This window comes from Eurypyga helias, unplaced genomic scaffold, assembly GCF_000690775.1.
Source record: "Eurypyga helias isolate BGI_N326 unplaced genomic scaffold, ASM69077v1 scaffold1277, whole genome shotgun sequence".
Lineage (NCBI taxonomy): Eukaryota > Metazoa > Chordata > Aves > Eurypygiformes > Eurypygidae > Eurypyga > Eurypyga helias.
The window spans coordinates 29444-46650 of record NW_010259579.1 but is presented as its reverse complement, the minus strand read 5'-3'; the positions used below and the strand labels follow the sequence as shown (position 1 = coordinate 46650).

Below are 17207 nucleotides of genomic sequence, written 5' to 3'. Positions count from 1 at the left end.
TCTTCAGTGAAATCAGGGTTTAAGTATAAGCCACATACTACAGCCCTCATTTGCTACACTACAACTACAATTTAACATTTGAAACCAAGACTACCTTGGTAGTAAGACAAGGCCCCTTGCTAAGGCTATGGAAGAGTGATTTCCACTGTAAGTGAAAAATCAGTTTACAATTACAACTACAGTATCTTGTTTTATGCCAGAGTCCTATTTTGGCGTAGTCAAGAATTATGGCACGCACACATTTATAGTGTTTAGTATCTTTAATTGGCATTTCTAAAAATAGTTTTATTTGCAGTTATTTCTTTAAAATTATTTGTTAAGAATATTTTATTCTAACTATACAGTTCTAACGTGATCTTCATTTCTGTGTTTGCTCTCATCGCTGGTGGTGCTCATTACTAGCATTTGGAGATTTGGTGGTAAGTCTGTAAATTCTACTGTTCTGCACTTCAATATCAGCAGTAGGTTCACTGTACCTTCTTAAAGACCTGCTTACACTTGACTCCACACACTCTTATTTCCTACAAAGAGAAAATAATTAAAAAATACAACTTTTACATAGGACACATGCAAATTAGATTGGGTAGACTGTACATATTTTAGCCTATTTTTAATCTGAAAAGAAACCAGCTGGTCTGGGTTTGTTTTCTGGTGAAAGGTAGAGTAAGAGAATTTACTTTGGGATCTCAGATCTTAAAGGGCCAAAAAAGTTCCTGGTGCATTGCTCCCTATTTGCAGTTTGTGCAACTACTTAGGGCTTTAAAATGGTCATTCTCTATTTTGGACACATAAAAAAGTTATTTGGGGATGGGTTCGAATAACCAGTTCTCATTCCGTATGCTGATGACCCGTAGTTCAAACCTACAAAACCAGGAATGAGCTCAAAGCCCATTCTAGTAGCACAATGACCATGGCTAGGACATGACAGGTAGTTGTGCAGAGAATATTTGCTCTAGGTGCATAAATCACAGCACAGCAGTGAGTTCTGACTGAACTTGACCATACTGGTTGCCCAATGCTTCCTGCTGTTCCTTTGTGTTCCGTAAGATCTTTTCAAATATCCCTACTTGCTAGAACTTGGATCATTGTGAACTGCGGATAAGCAGGTGCAATGTTGTTTCCATCTTGGGCACCGAGTTGTGAGGGCTACTGTGGTTTACCTAATGTCACTGAAGATGCAGTTTAATCTTCCCCATTACTGCAAGTATGTAAGTTAGACCTGAGAAGTGCACATGGTATGTGTGGGGATGTGTGGAGGTGCTGACTAGGTTTGGTGGAAGAAGAAAAAGGGATAGAACTTCTTAAGGGACATAAAGACAAAGGTTATGTATCACCTAGAAGAAGGGATGTACTTTCAAGATAAGACTCTTAAAGCTGCCAGAGTATTTTGAGGAAACAGGAGGCAGAGTTCCCTGGGAAGTTATGCACATTTTCTTATGGGGGACTAAAAAAAACCTTACACTGAGTCAATAAACTTATTGGCATATGTTGCCAGTCCCTAGTAAGAGAAAGTGCTTCATGATAAATTGATGAAACAAGCAGACTGATGCAGTGATCTTAGTTAGGACCAGTTTTGTTCACTTCTATATAGGTAACCCGGAAGAAGGAGTGTGCAATAAGGCCTAAGAGATCTGCTGACAGTGACAAAAACCTACAGAGCAGAAGCAATCAATACAATAGAAAGGGGCAATAAAACTCAAAAGGAAATGGAGAATGGTCAAATAAGTCACTCACATAAAATAGAATCTAAGGAGCAAAAAGAACGACAAAGTACAGACCAAAGAATTAAATGAAGAAAATAGGAGGCGATAAACTACTAAAGGATGTGGTACTACTCTCCACAGAACTGTGGAAAGAATTAAATTAACACATGGCTCATTGTGTAAAGTTCAGTAGGACCATAAAGCTATCGAAGTACCAATTTTTTAGAGGTAACTGCTCATTGTATCAAAGGACTTTCAAGAGTACAGGACCTAGTAATCTTAGATGGTCAAAAATAAGATACTAAATGGGAGGCTTTTACTGTATGTTTAACAGAGAGAGCTACATTAACAAGGATTCAGACAAATAAAGAGGACATCTTTTGAAGTTCATGAGATATAAAAAGTGATAAAATTGAAATATTGGGGACTGGCCTCTAAAATACTTGGCTTACTTCCTTTGCATGGAGTAATTTTGTACTGACTGCTGTGTACGAGAGACAGACTGTGATAAATGGCACAAGTGCCAGTGAGTGCATGGATGCCTGCATGGGCCAGCAGGTATGATACAGAACTCTTCACAGCCTTCTGAAAAAGCAGCCTTGGTTACTTTGAGGTACTAAAGAGGCACTAGACACACATATTTGAGCAACTGAATGTGAATTTATGGCTTCTAAAGTCAAACTACTGACAGCGTCAAGTAGAGAAAGTGGTCCCGCTTGGAGGTCCACGGCTAGGTTGTCTGGCTAGAGCATGAATCAGAGTAAGGAAAGCAGAAATTGGGGCTAAAGAAATTGGTGTTGGGGAAAGGAAATGAGAGGGGATAATGACTGCAGAACTGGCAAGGGATGGAACCCAGGATGCCACTACAGAGAAATCCAAGATAACAACTGCTATTGCTTCATGTACATGCAGAGGAGTGCACGTATGTGCATGATTGAGAGCACCAAAGTCTAAGCTGACCTTCTAGGCTACACATCATATGTCTAAGTGCAACCAGTGTGCCAGCAGAGAATCTGAAAGGGCTGATGCTTGGTGTCACAGCACCAGCTGTTGTGAAGTTGGGAGGTAGTGTGGAAATACTATAGTGTGTTTGGGTATACATAGGGGGAATACATATACACGAGAAATTGTGGAGTCTCCTTTTTTTGCTTCCCCTCTACTTTCAGTGAGCCCATGAACTCAGCTATGAAATGATCACTTACACAGTAAACTTTCTCCCTAACTGCATTACATCAAGTCTGTAGTCCAGATGGTAAGATCTGTCATATATATTCCTTTCCCAAAGTGGTTTCTGTAAATTCCAGTACCTCCTGAAAACTGTGTTTCATAATAAGGGGTTTGGGGTACTTTTACAAAGATTTCATAACTCTGCTACTGATCTGAATATTTAGAGAGCATCCAGTAGATGCAGAATGCTAACAGTACTCAACAGTGAAGAGAAACAGAGGTTGGATTTTATTATCTCAGCAGTAATACTGCCTTTTACTTGTAATGATGAGAGTGAGGATGCTATAAAGAGCTATGTGAGAAAAGAATAGGCATCTTCTTTTGGGTCCTGTTAACTTAGAAAGATAAAAATGATGATCTGAAAGAACATGACATTTCAAAAACTTAATTGCTGTTTTAGTTCTCTAGGCTGTAACGCAGTCAGGGCCTGTAATTATTTTAAAAGAACAATGGTGTGTTTTCCCCTTATGTCTTCGTGTTGGATGCATAATTTCACCCGCTCCCATACTGTGTATTTCAGAGACTGTATGAAGGACATTCTGTTAAATGTCTTCCTTAATGTAAACATTTCAAACTGGTATGTCTGGACAGACAGTTAACACCGAAAGAGTGCTGCTTTGAAATCAGGCAGTCTTTGTAAGGGACATAAAAGCATAATGGCTCCAAATGAAATTGTTGCTTTAGAAACGAGTCAAATGCCACACCAATACATAATTATGTCAAATTAAGCCAAGATAACATAGCACACAGCCTGCTGTATGAAATCTGTTTTAATAGAGTGGCATTAAAAACCTGTTACATGATCTTACCAGGTGCATTTCATCTCCTTCAATCCACTGGGTCCAACCACGACCTTCTTTTTCTCCATTCTGTACACAAAGAAGCTTATCTCCATCCCAAGATACAGTGGTCTAGCAAAATAGACATGTTCGGTGTTACTGTAGTATTGTCTCGTATTATGCTTCATTTCCTTCAACCAAAACATCTCTCTAATATAGTAAGTGCTTAATGTATCTCATAGGAAGAATAATTGTATAGTGTTGTAACACTTAAGATAATTACAAAAGAAATAAGCTTAAACAGAAAGTTGCTGCCCAATACCTGTCAAAACCTGAGAGGATAAGATAAAGCTGTTTAAATGCAAGAAAAAAAAAAATCATTGTGTAAGAGCACACTCCTCTCTCCCTGCTGACAAATATAGCAGTAGAAAGGATGTGCAGCCTAACATGGTATTTGCAAAAGGAGCGGAAAACCTGAGATTCAGTTTGTTTTTTCCACCATAGGAAGGACTTCCAGCTGCTCTGCCTGAAAAACGTACCCACCTACTGGCAGCTATGGATGAACAAAGCTTTTAAATCCCAAGCTGGTTTTTCCCCACATCTTAATCTGCTTTCCATCATGGAGCACTGTGGTTTGGAATCAGCACACTGGTAGCTCTGCCAGAATCCTGCTTTGTGTAACTGTAGCTGGAGAACTACTTGAGCCAGGACTGGCAGAGTAAGAGTGAGCGAAGTGATGCAGGATTCAGCTTCACTTTTGTGAGTATTAGTGCTGTCCTGTGTAGTTCAGTAGAACTTTATTCATAGAACTACTTAAATGTTTGAGGGTGCATCCTACAGCTTGTTACTCCGGTTAGTCCTTACCGATAATGTGCCTTTCACATCTCCCTAAGGTAAAGAGAAGCAATATTCTGTAAAATATTTGAAGAAGCAGGGGAAGAGCATTGACAGTTTGTGCTCCATGAGGTTAGTTTAACATCAATATTAGCACATGGCTTTTAAACCAACTGGTTTGAAATTAATGTGAGGACTAAATATGGAATTACTGTCCACCTTGTAAAAGTATTCAGCCACTTGCCTGTATGAATAATCAAATACAGAGAGAAGATGAATTCTGATCTATCATTAAAGGAAAACTTCATGTATCCATCCTGTGTAGGTTCTAAGAAAAGAATTCAGCCTGCATTTATCATTTTGGGAACTAAAAACATTTCAACGTTCAAGAACTACACAGCCTTATTTATTTAATTTGTATCTGTCACAAACAATTCTTAAATGATAACCATGATAAGCCTCTATCTTTAAATGAGTACAAGCAGCAGTCTCCAGCCCTGGGAAGCTTTAGACTAAAGAAGCATGGAAATAAATCACTTGAAAGAGTGCCAGCATAGATACTCATAGGCAAGGCATTGTTATTGATCCCATATATAGTCTGTTTGCACCATATGGGGTCTAAAAAAGACCAACTTGTGTCCTTGCCGAAGGTCTCTCCAATTTGGAAGATGCATTCACAGATACATCTGTTCATACTTGTAAAATGACGTATTTAAACCAAGTATTAGATAACAATTTGAAAAAAGCCATGTCCTTTTAATGTATAAAATGCTAAAGCAGGAAGGAACAACAAACTTGGGTAAAGCTGTAGCTAATGTGGTCATCATAGTTTAAATCCTCTTCCATATCTGTTTTGAATCTGTAGACATCCAGTTGGAGATGGAACATAACAAATAATACTAGTCAAAGTGAAAAATGTTTAATTTAAAAGTCAACATATTTAAGAATTTCTGATAATTCTAAAAAATGAATATATCAGAAAATGAACATTATTTCTTCCGATGACTTTTAAATGTGAGGGATATTGTGGAATGAAGTATTTGTATGTGCAACTTTGCTTAGTAACTGCACTTATTTTTATCAATTAAGTACTAACTCAGCATAGTTTAATCATTAGACTAGCTTAATAGTTAAATTTTGTGGGTTTATGTGTGAATTTAAAAGCAGTATACCATGATAAAGTAAAATCTAACTTTATTAGTACTAATAATGTTCAAAGTCTTGATAATATGCCCTAGCTTAGTACACTTCTTGGAAAATTGGTAAATATTTGTAGCAGTGCAGGGAGATGTTAACTTTTTCAGCCTCCGAGGGTGGTTGAAATTGTTTAACCTCAGAAACCAACACACTTTTTTTCTCTGGATTTCTTGTTTTTCTATTCAAGATTAGATACTGCTTTTGGCAATGCCATGATAACCACAAGGAGTATAATACCACAGACCATTAACCATGCTGTTTTATCAGCCAATATTCTCAGTTATCAACCTCTGCCTTCCCTTTGAGAAATATAAATACTGAAGGGATATGAGTAAACCATACAGTTTCTGATTTTTGTATGTGGCTATTTTGCTATGAAGGTTACAAAGGACAGACTGTATCGCAGGAGAACATAATGTCTTCTTTGTTAGCAGGATCAACCACTTTATGACAGTAAGATTAATCATCAGCATTTTAATCTTTTCTTTCTCTAGGTCAGACTGTAATACCTTATATAATAAAAGGCACAACTAATACAGAAGATAGAAACTTCTCTTTTAACTCATACTGAAATAAGTTCTTCCATTCTTCTGTACCTCTATCGAGGTACACACTGAGTAGTAGTGGGGTTTGGAGTTGCTATGGCTGTTATACAGTCACTGGCTGCTGCTAATAGTCCACTCTCTACCAACAGCTAAACTACAGCAATGCTTGCCTTGAGTCTGAACATAATAATATTCCAAAAATACCACTGTAGGGTAAATATGATCTCTTTTGTTGTATATAAGAACAAAAAATTATTTTAAAAGATTGGATCAGGATATTGCCATTGTATAACTAGGAGTCAAGTCCTTGAATAGCCTAGTAAGGCATGAATGAAACTTTAGTTGCTGTTTTTTTCCTCTCCTGGCACATACTTTCTATAAAGATAAAGAAATGCTTAACCTTTTATGTAAAGCAACTTTTCTTGGAAAAATAGGCTTTTATAGTTGACCTTGTTTGCCACCATTTTGATAATAGCATTATCTAAGACTTGCCTGATTACAGAGACTGAGCTATTGCCTTGTATCTGGCATGACTGAAAATCTTTGCCAGGGTTTGGTGAGCACAACATCCCTGGGCAGATAGCTCCTGTTCTTCATCTTCCTCCACAAGCAATGGGAGAAGTAGACAAACTCTGAGGACACTGGAAAGCTGCAGTTTCCTGATGCTAACAGAACCAACTAGATGAAAATGTAGTATTTCTCCAAAATGGAAGGCTCCTGAGTTTTTGAGCATCTTGTACTATTTGCAGGGTAAACTGGGTAGTACATAAACTAGATTGTCATATGCAAGCCTGAGTTTTGCTTACTTACTACCTGATCATACCTAAACCTAAGATGACTACCTCTTAGGTCAAATGCATGTAATTCTGTAGGAAATTCAATAGAAAATAGGGATTAATGTGATTAGTCAATAGCGTGATTAGGAATACTGAAGGAGCACAAGAGAAGTTCTGCAGTCTTACACTTTCTGTGTACTTAGATATTTTCCTTTTATTACTTGGCCATTTACATACCTTTGTTAGTGATTTTATGAAGATTTAAATACATGTGCATAGCAACACCACCTTCCTGAAAATTAAAGCTAGAAGAAATGATAATTAAAGTATTCTCATTACTGTTTTCAGTTCTGAGACAAGGTAGATTTATTAAATGAAATATTTAGTAAAACCAAACCAAATCTATTGACTATGTATTTGCATTTTCTCTAGCAACAGTAACAGTAGTGAAGTCTTGCAGAATTACAATAGATATTACCTCCAGCTTCTAGTGGCAAGTCGCATTGACCCACAGCCAGAGATACTGACTTTTGTAATTACTGAAATAGTCAGCAGCCTGTCGTATCAGAGAACCTTGCACTTCCCAGTGAGGGGTCTAAGTACAGAAACATTTGATGCTGGTTCTGCGTAGTGTTTCTGATTCCCATGCTGAGTGTTCCTCGTGTGCTTGCTTGTGTCCTGTGCTCTGCAGCTGAAGATACATAATGTGTTGTACAGGTGAATGAAAGAATTTTTTTTATTTAAGGTAGTCCATGGACATTTTTTGTTAATGCTACATAGATTTTTGATACATTGCATACGAATTGCAGCTACCACCTTTCATCAAAAACATTACTGGTTTCCCATCTGTAGGAGAAACACAGCAGTACCAGTTGTATTTTTCTCCTACTTCCCTTCAGTGTTGTCTCTATATTATGGTGCAGTAAATGACTGCAGTGCTCTAAAACTGCACAACACACTCTGTGCTCCATCTCAGTCCAGAAATTCTGTGCTTATGAGAGTGACCACTCATTTTACAACTCTAATTATGATTTAAGAAGGACTAAACAATGGCAAGTAATTTGTTTAGGTCAGATGACACAAGAAAATCCATTCTGAGTGGTGTCCTGTATTGTGTTGACAAATAACACTGAAGAAAGTATCCTAGAATTTTTAGTCAAACATGGCAATATATGCAACAATATATTTAACAGCTTTTCAAGATAAAGTATTTCATCTGTACTAAGTATCAAAGTGATATAAAACCCTCTGGTAAGCAGCCTTCAGGGGTAATTTTCATGAAATGAAGTGCTGATGGAATAAACTAATGTTGATATCACAGACAAAATCTCATGTAACTGTGAAAGGGTGTTCTGTGACGTTGTAGTCACTACCTATGACTGTCTGCGTAGGAGGCATGCTGCATGCCGTAATGTTGATATCACAGACAAAATCTAATGTAACTGTGAAGGGGTGTTCTGTGATGTTGTAGTCACTACCTATGACTGCGTAGGAGGCATGCTGCATGCCACTAACAGGAGGGCTACAACCATGTTCAGGGTTTGTCATCTCTCCATCCTGTAACTCCTTTTATGTCATCAAATCTGCATCTGGCAGGTTTGTGACAGACAGATAAACTACTGAGAGAACAACAAACTCAACAGAAAAATTAGCAGTAGGATTCCTGGACTTCATCTCAAGATACTGTTGCTGGACGAAGGCTACACATATGTAGCCATCCTGTAGCTAGATCTAATGATAAACTCTATACCAACCTTTCCTTCCCTTACTCATTGCAGTTCAACCCTGCAGAAGCACTTACAAATCTAACCTCCCATTTCATCATTCCTGTTTTCAGCCATGCAGCAACAGAATTCCCAAGTTAACTCATAGGAAATTGTTGCTAGTACAATAAACTCATTTCTCAGCTGCCTGTGGGGCTGGCAGATGTGCTGTCTCATAATAGGTGTCTATAGCTACAGGACTCTGCACTGAGTTCGCGCCGTTACAAACTTGCTCAGATTGTTACTGAAAGACAAGCCGGTTATGATGTGGGCACCCTGTACCTGACTGATAAGCTTACTGAAGTTCGCTGTAGTCAAAAGACGAGACACTTCTAGAAGCAGTATTTTGCTTCTGTGATTGTCAGCATCTCCTTTGCTAGCAAAGGGGCTTAGAAATGGATTGACAAGTCTTAGATCAAAGGGTAAGCTGTTGTCAGATAGGATCAGATCTTAAATGTTCAAATTCCGTATTTTGAATCCTTGCTCCTAAGTGCAATAAAGGAAAGTGATGACTAGGGACACGTTCCAGGGAGTAGGAAAGTAAATGTGCCAAAGCTTCAGGCTATGCAGGTGACAGTATCTGGGAGGAGGAGTAGAATCAATATTTTGGACAGCACATAACGTTATATATTTTAGGAATGGTGGATTTTTTTTTTTCTTACTGGAATAAAAACTGTATACTAGTAATACAAAAATAGAAAGACCTGTGCATATCCTATGCCAGAAAACAAACGTACAAAACAGCACATCCAATTCACTTTGTGCAAGGATCAGAATCTATTGTAAGGCACTTACTGTTTAAATTAATGTGTATAATCGATTTATCCTCTGAGTAATTTTAGCAAGATGCAGTTGTACATAGCACTAATGGTTTGTCATTCAAAATTGGATTTGCTAAGTCTGGTTCTCAGGTTTTCAGCCGATTCTTTCTGATTGCACTTTCTGCATTCATAACTGAGCTTTTTAGGATTCACAAAAAGCTGAAAACCTAAGCCCACCCATAACAAACTCCCTTACAAAGCTTTGGTATGTTAGCAGTGGTTTTGTGAATAACTAGCTCAAAGCTGCTGCTCAGTCTCAGGTTTTAGACATGAATCCAGTACTGCAAAATCTGAAGTTAATGACATCTTAAATTATATGGCAAAAGATTCTAGAGATCTCATTTGATATCACTGTGCAGACGGGCTGAGCATATCACTTACAGGTAATGCCAAAAGAGCACAGTGTAAAACAAGGCAGAAAAAAGGAAACAGCACCTCCAAGGCACAGAGACTGAATGAACCAGAGTTTGAGAGAGCCTGAAACACATCCAGGAGTGGACCTCTGTTCCCTGGAGCCTCAGAGGGGTTGACTGGCGGACTGTTCTTCCTCACTTGTGGACGGCAGTTTGTAAGAAGTCAGAGGCAGCAACAGAAAACTACATGAAAATTATCTCCTTTAAACTAAACCCCCCAAAAGTCAGAGATAATTCCAGTCAGGAGCTGAGGAATGTAAAGTACTGCACAGAGAGAGGACACTAGATTTGGGAGAAGACTTATTATATACACGCAGGCAATGGCATAAAAACACCTCCCAGCAACAGTCATTCTAGACCAACCCTTATTCCAACAAAAGTATTCGAGAAAATACTTACAAGTCAAAAAGAAAATGACAGCATTTGAAGAGGTAAAGAAACCAAACACTTGAATCAGAGAAATTGAGGAAAGACATTGCTCATCTGGCATCCTACTAGACAGGCACAATTTATTTTCAGTCTTCCCACCCTGGGGGGGGATCTCTACTGAAATTCGTAGTATTGGAATGTTGGTTGTTGTTTTTCTGGCAGCAAAGTCTTCATTCCAATACCTACGCTAAACTAGATTAACAGCTGTAAATTCCATTTGTGGAACAGAGGAACCCTGCCTAAATAGTTAAATAAGCTTCATAAGCCATGTGATTTTATAACAGGGCTTTATTCTGACCCTGCTGCAGTATAAATCAAATTACATCCAGAACAACTAAACTTCATTGCATTTTTTCTGAACACAAACTGCAGCGGAATAAGTTTCACATTAGGCATGTTTATTATTTAAAACAGAGCCATGATAAGTCTCAGACAATCTACCTGCTTTCACTAGGTACCATGGAACTAGCACTGGTTTGTGGGACGGAAGGACTGGTCAGGTGCCTCTGAACAATCCTGATGTGGCTGCCTTAAATGTTAAATGACAACATATTTTCAGGAAGATACTACATATGGTGAGATGTATGATAGATGTGATGAATGAATTCTACAACTCCCAACTCCCTCTCACCCTACCCCACCCCAGCAAGTCTTAACTTTAACTAAAAGTTAGATTAGTTCTAATAATGGAACCCTCAATATCTATTTGATAAATTATCCATGGTTATATTCTGTTTTGGTTAACTAAATGGTTAATAGGTATGATTACCCACCTTCAGTTTCAAATTCAGCTGTTTTATCTGTTTACCAGAAAAAAATCTAAGGAAGTAGTTTTTGCATCTGAGCTATCCCATTCTCAATTTGCTTTGATTCATTGGGTGCAAAGACTTGGAACATAAAACTTCAGCCTTCAGGGTTTTTCAGTTAACTTTTTTAATAAACTTTTGACTGATGAACTAAGCAAGTACACTGTGAAGGTACATAAGACTAATTTTTCTGCTTAGTGTAGATCCTGCCCGGTTCTTGTGTTTACTGGGCTATATTCCACATTGCAGATGCTTCCTCAGCTTCACTGCTTATTACTGATGGTGAAAAAGGGAGGCAAAAGTACCTGGTGATGAACGAGGCATACTCATTCATGAGAGGTGGTTTTCAACTAATTGTTGTTTCAATAAGGTTTTGCCTCTTTTGTGTACAGTAAATTTTTTCCACAGTAAAGTTTACATGCATGAAAAAGGTTTTTTTTACTCAGTGTGCTACCTGAGCTGCTCACTAAATTCATGTCAACTAGATATCATAGAATTTATCTTTAAAATTGAGGAAATTTTATGATGAGACTGGAGCTTCACTGAGAATGAAGACAGCAGGATCAAATATTCAGTTAAAGAAATACCAAAGCCATAGTTACCCATTTAACTTTGAATTTCTGTCAATATTAATGCTCTAAACTTCTTTCTACACCATCTAATGTGCACCTCATGACATTTGCAAAGAGTAAAAGATGCTCCTGAATACATAAACTTTCATTTTGTTTTTGTAGTTCAAACTGCCAAGTTTTTAACAACCCTAAATATTAAGCATGATTAAACTTGCAGAAACATATCTTTCACAAAATTACCAGAGAAACTCTTATTTAACTTTTATCTAGGAGATAAAAATCTCTGGAGAAAAGCTGCAGGAGAAGCACAATAGCATTATGGAGCTAAGAGAATGCAGAGGTTATGTCTGAATTTTTTAAGAGTCCAGAAACAGAAAACAAGAGTCCCAACAGAAACGAAATCTTAAAGGAACCGATGTCAGCAACTGCTGATTTATATCGCTTAAGAAACTAGAATCACCTAAAAACATGTTGCATTCAAGAAAGTAACAGTTAAAGGTCAAACAAAGGACAAACTGCTAAGGTTTATCCAGCTCAGTTAACTCACTGTTCCCGAGAGTTCAAGACAGGCTTCCAGGAGTGACCAACTATAAAAATGAAAAAATCCTAACTGAAATGAAGGGGAGGGGGGGCGCTATACTATCACAGGACTGTCAATTCCTACTGTTAAACCTTTGACTTCTAAAATGAGTCTCAGCGAAACTTTTTAGGCTTTACTCATCACAAACAGGATCAACTTGGAATCACTGTAGTTACACTCTTAACCTGACTGACTTAAAGACGTGTTTTACAGCCAAAAGCTGAACACAAGGGCAGTGAATTATACACAAGACCTAACCTGTTCACTGTGCTAATATGATTTTCACTGATATGTTAACTCTAGTTAGATGATATATTCTTCATTAAAAAAGAAAGATCTATACCTACTGGATGAATTACTTCTAAGGTGATTTTTGCTAGTCTCCCGATGATTGCTCTGCTATATAATGTTTAATGTGCAACTTGTCTTATCCATGTTACTTTGTACTTCTCATACATTGAGCTACTTGGATCAAACTTGCCCAGTGGTTTGCTCAGTCCACAGTATAAATAACAGTAATTGATTCACAATCTCTCCTCTTACACAGGTTGACTAATAATGATTAAGCCACTTATGGCAGCAGTTTCACAAGCTATAGACGAGAAAAGGAAACACCAAGAATGATACTCAATCTTTGCTTTTATGGTGCTTGTCTTCATAACACTACTCAGGGAGTGGTGCAATATCTCTTCTATCACCCCCATGACCCTTCTCTCACAAGACTCTTTCTGGACCATTGGAGATTTTGTTGCTTAACAACTGCAAGTTTTGCCTGACATTATCGTTACCAGATTTGGGCTGAGGTGGCTTCAGAAGGACAGCTTGTTGTACTGTCTTGCCTTTGAGAAAACTGAGGTCTCATGTAGAAAAGAAATCTTTAATGAGAAAATTGAATTATAAAGCATGGTACATTGCCACAAGACAAATGGAGAACCAGTGATCAGTGACCTTAACCGTATGGCTGCAGTTGGTATCTGTTGTTGGAGGCCATAAAGGGACATGGAGGATTTCTGAAAGCTTTTGTGGAGTTACATGCCTAAGTCATTCTCAACAAAACAAACAGTCAGCATTAGTGACTACCCCTTGGGTGTTTTTGGAAAAGGGAAGATGCTGGTATCTTCTGTTTCCAAGACTAAATAAGCATGTACACTAAGCAGCCAATAGATAAAATGTTTAAGCAACCCTTGGAAGTAGGGTGAACTAAGTTCTGCTCCAAATCAAAGAGCTGTTATAGCAAATAGAATAATCCTTCTCTAATTTCTTCTTTCTGGTTCAACATTTTGAATTGTTCCCCACCACTCAATTTAGTAAAATAGTGCAGAGAATTTTGGCCTGTTACAAATAATGAAATATTTAGGGTATCTGTCAGGAGTTGTGTGTTAAATCTATTCAGCATTTCAAAAGCAGGACTAGGCAAGGCCCACATTTCCATGTCTTCTGAATCTGCTTTTTCAGCACAGTGATTGTACGCCACATTTTGTAAGAACTCATTGCAGGTACATGCTAGACAGCCTCAGAGCACAATTACTTCTTTCCGTCACGTAGAGGATGTTTTAGTCCTCCTTTAGATGGGGGTTAATAGTATTTAAGTGCAGGTAACGCTTAGATAGAGACATTTCTGTACACACAGAAACCAGCACTTCACTGACTCAAACACTGAAGACTTAGGTATTTTTTAGCACTTGAGCAGATGTTTTGAACATCTATCTTTGATAGTAATGTAGACACCTAAGTCTAAGTCCTTCTTTGGGCTCATAACTATTCAGTGGATCTGGAACTCATTATCTTGATTAAGAGCCTTCCAGCAGCCAAAAATCCATTATGACATTGAGGCACTGTCCTATACACAGACACACATTGCTTCTCCCTCTGTGAATTTTGTATTCTGCACTGTCATGCTTCTACCCCCTGTAACCAGGAGTACAGAAGGATTAGTTGAGGCACTCACTAGCTATTCTTTTTTTTCTGATCTTCATGATCTTTCCTTTTACTGCTGTCATCAGAGCAAAATCAAATTTGCATATCTTAGTGTTAGAGAGCAGTGTCAGTTTTAAATGGCACTATCTTTCTAAGAATAGAAACCTATTAGTTCTCTGTTATCTGATTTCTCCTCTCTAGTCCCTCCTGAGATAAATTCCCTTTGCTAACCAACTTCACTGTAGGATACCGCAGGTGTCAGGCTTTCAAGCTAACAGGAAAGAACTTGGTATTCTCAGGTTTTTCTCCTGTTAATTGGTATCAGTGTGCTGGTTAGGGTTAGTATATCTTGGCAAACTGAGAAGTAAAGAAATAATTTTAGGAAGAGCCACCCAAAATGGTTAACAGATATGGTCCAGGAAAGGCCTCAGATTATGAATATTCCTTTTTTTTGCCCATTGTTACAGTTCTAATTCTTACCATGCATTTGCGATCATCCACCCCAGCTAAATCCTCCTCAAACTCCTTTCCTACATCAAATTCCATGATGTAGTTTCTGAAAGTGCTTAGCGTTTTAATGATCATGTGATCCCCATTCTGAAGGATTTCTTTGTCAGGTTTTAGCAAGTTTGCTATTTTTCTTACAGCAACGTTTACATCTGAAAAAGAAAAAGAATTATTTTAAACCAGAAACATCTACCACAAAAAGAAGCTTGTAGCTCTTGGGAGAACAAAGATAAACAAAGATAAATAAATGTCCAGATCTTTCAGGTCAGTTGTCTCATCAAGAAAAAGTCCATAACCTAATTCTTTTAACTTAAATAAGTTAATGTTTTGATTTTCTGATTATGTGGAATCCTAAGAAATACCATTTGGATTTGACAGTTATTAAGGACTATTTCTATAGAAATACTAGCACTTCACATCAAATACAAAACAACAACGTTGCATTAAGTACATTATTGTCTCTATTACACACAAAAACTTTACTCTTTTTCAAATTATGGTTGTTTTTTCAAATCTGAGATCTGCCATTTACCTCTTCAAGCTACGTAGTTTAATCTCTGTTAATATAAGCTTCAAGATGGGAAAAAGTAGAGGCTGCTTAAGACAACACAATTTTGCATAAGGCAATTCTTAAAGTACATTCCTGAAAAAAATATTTCTCACAAAAATGATGATTCACTGTACAGGAAAAAAATAGGTTTATGTAACGACTAAGACAGGTTGCATTTCTTGATTATTTATTAAAGAAACACAAAGGGAACCTTACCCAGTGCTTTCAGATACTCCTCAAAATTGTCATTGCTGACCATTTTCCAGTAGCCATTGAAATCTGCAGGCATCCCTGCTTCAGGTGACTGTCAAAGTGAAAGTCTCTGAACAGCGTGTTGACTCTGCACCACACAGCTCACTGCCTTTCTTTGCGGCAAGTTCGAACTCTGGTTTCTTTTATCTCTTTTTTAGAGCGTGTAACTATGCAAGTCCTTCTAATCCGATTATAGTTGAAGTGTTGCCTTTAAATCCTTCCACAAGGCTGAACCTCAGATTTCTAATGACAGCAGGATGACTTGATTTAAACAGAATGAAATATTCACCCTCCATATAACTTCTGTAAGGGTACTGAGTATCTGGACATCCACTGTAACCATATTTCTCTTAATTTTCATGACACTCAGGAAAAAAACCCCTTTTAAATAGCTTTAGTTTAACATATTGGCCAAAACTAAAGAAGTGCTTATCTTGTTAAGGAGGTGAATTCTTCTTCCTTGAGTATGTTCCATCTACTTTATGCCTTCTTTTCAGAAAATGGTCATACATACTCTTGCCATGAAAGCAATTTGTGTCTGTCTGGCATTATGTGAACTCGTTCCACAAGTTCCTTAATTCTAGAGAGCTACCAGGGGAAGGTGCTTGGCCAACTGAGGGATCAAAAAGGGCGAGTTAGGTGTACTGAGAAGCAGTGGTTGATTCTGTATATTGATAAATGCTACATCACTACTGAATGCATGCTTTCAGTTAAGTTAAAAAACACTGAAACACAAAAGTAGCACTTCATAGAGTTTCTGTATTATTTGAAGGCGTCTTCTGTCAAAAATGAGATAGACTGAATCAGCAGAATAGGCAACCAACGTATAACAGGATGGATTTTTCTGGCTAACATTAATTAGGGCTCAAATACTGAGACAGCCTCTTAGCCGTCTCAGCTCTTTCATCTATCTTCCATTGTGCATTTTCAAATGGTACAGCTGAAGTTCCTCTTGTATATGTTATCTAACTCCAGGGCTTTGGCAATTACTTACTCTTATGAAATACTCAGTATCAGAGCAGCAAGGAAACCCACTTCAGATCCAGGGATGAGGACTGTCTGTCATTGGTGAATCTGGAGGCTTAACAGTGACATGAATGGTACGTGCGTTTTTAACTGCTCGCATGAAAGAAAGGTTTATTTCAATCTCTTGTCCAAACTGCCAAAACACAGAAAGTTATTCAGGGTCCTAAAAAGTCAAAGTTTAGCAGCAATATGTATTTAAATATATATGTATATAAAAAAGTTACAGTTCATTTTATTTCGCTGCTTCAGAACAGTAAGACATCTTCATGCTAAAACTGTCTGTTGGATTACAGAATTAGAATTCAGGAAAATACTATGTTTGACCCTGAAGTATTACTGGAGGTTAATATTTATTGTTAAGATCTCATTTCTTTTATTTTCACAAGGAAGCTGTTCTTTATATATTTAAGCTATGCAGCTAAGCATCCCAATTTGCTTAAGTACTACCACACACAAAACCATGAATTTAAAACACCACATGAATTCAAGAAATTTTGGACTGATTACTTT

General features: G+C 37.6%; 1 protein-coding gene across 1 annotated transcript; it reads right to left on the bottom strand.

The window, feature by feature from the left end:
* Nucleotides 1-241: 241 nt before the first annotated feature.
* On the bottom strand, nt 242-15760 carry RBP1 (retinol binding protein 1, cellular). The gene is made up of 4 exons (XM_010154678.1): nt 15636-15760; nt 14843-15021; nt 3740-3841; nt 242-521 (listed from the first exon to the last, which is right to left on the bottom strand). Exons 1-4 carry the CDS (start codon nt 15706-15708, stop codon nt 468-470), a joined length of 408 nt encoding a protein of 135 aa, XP_010152980.1. The 5' UTR covers nt 15709-15760; the 3' UTR covers nt 242-467.
* Nucleotides 15761-17207: the final 1447 nt, after the last annotated feature.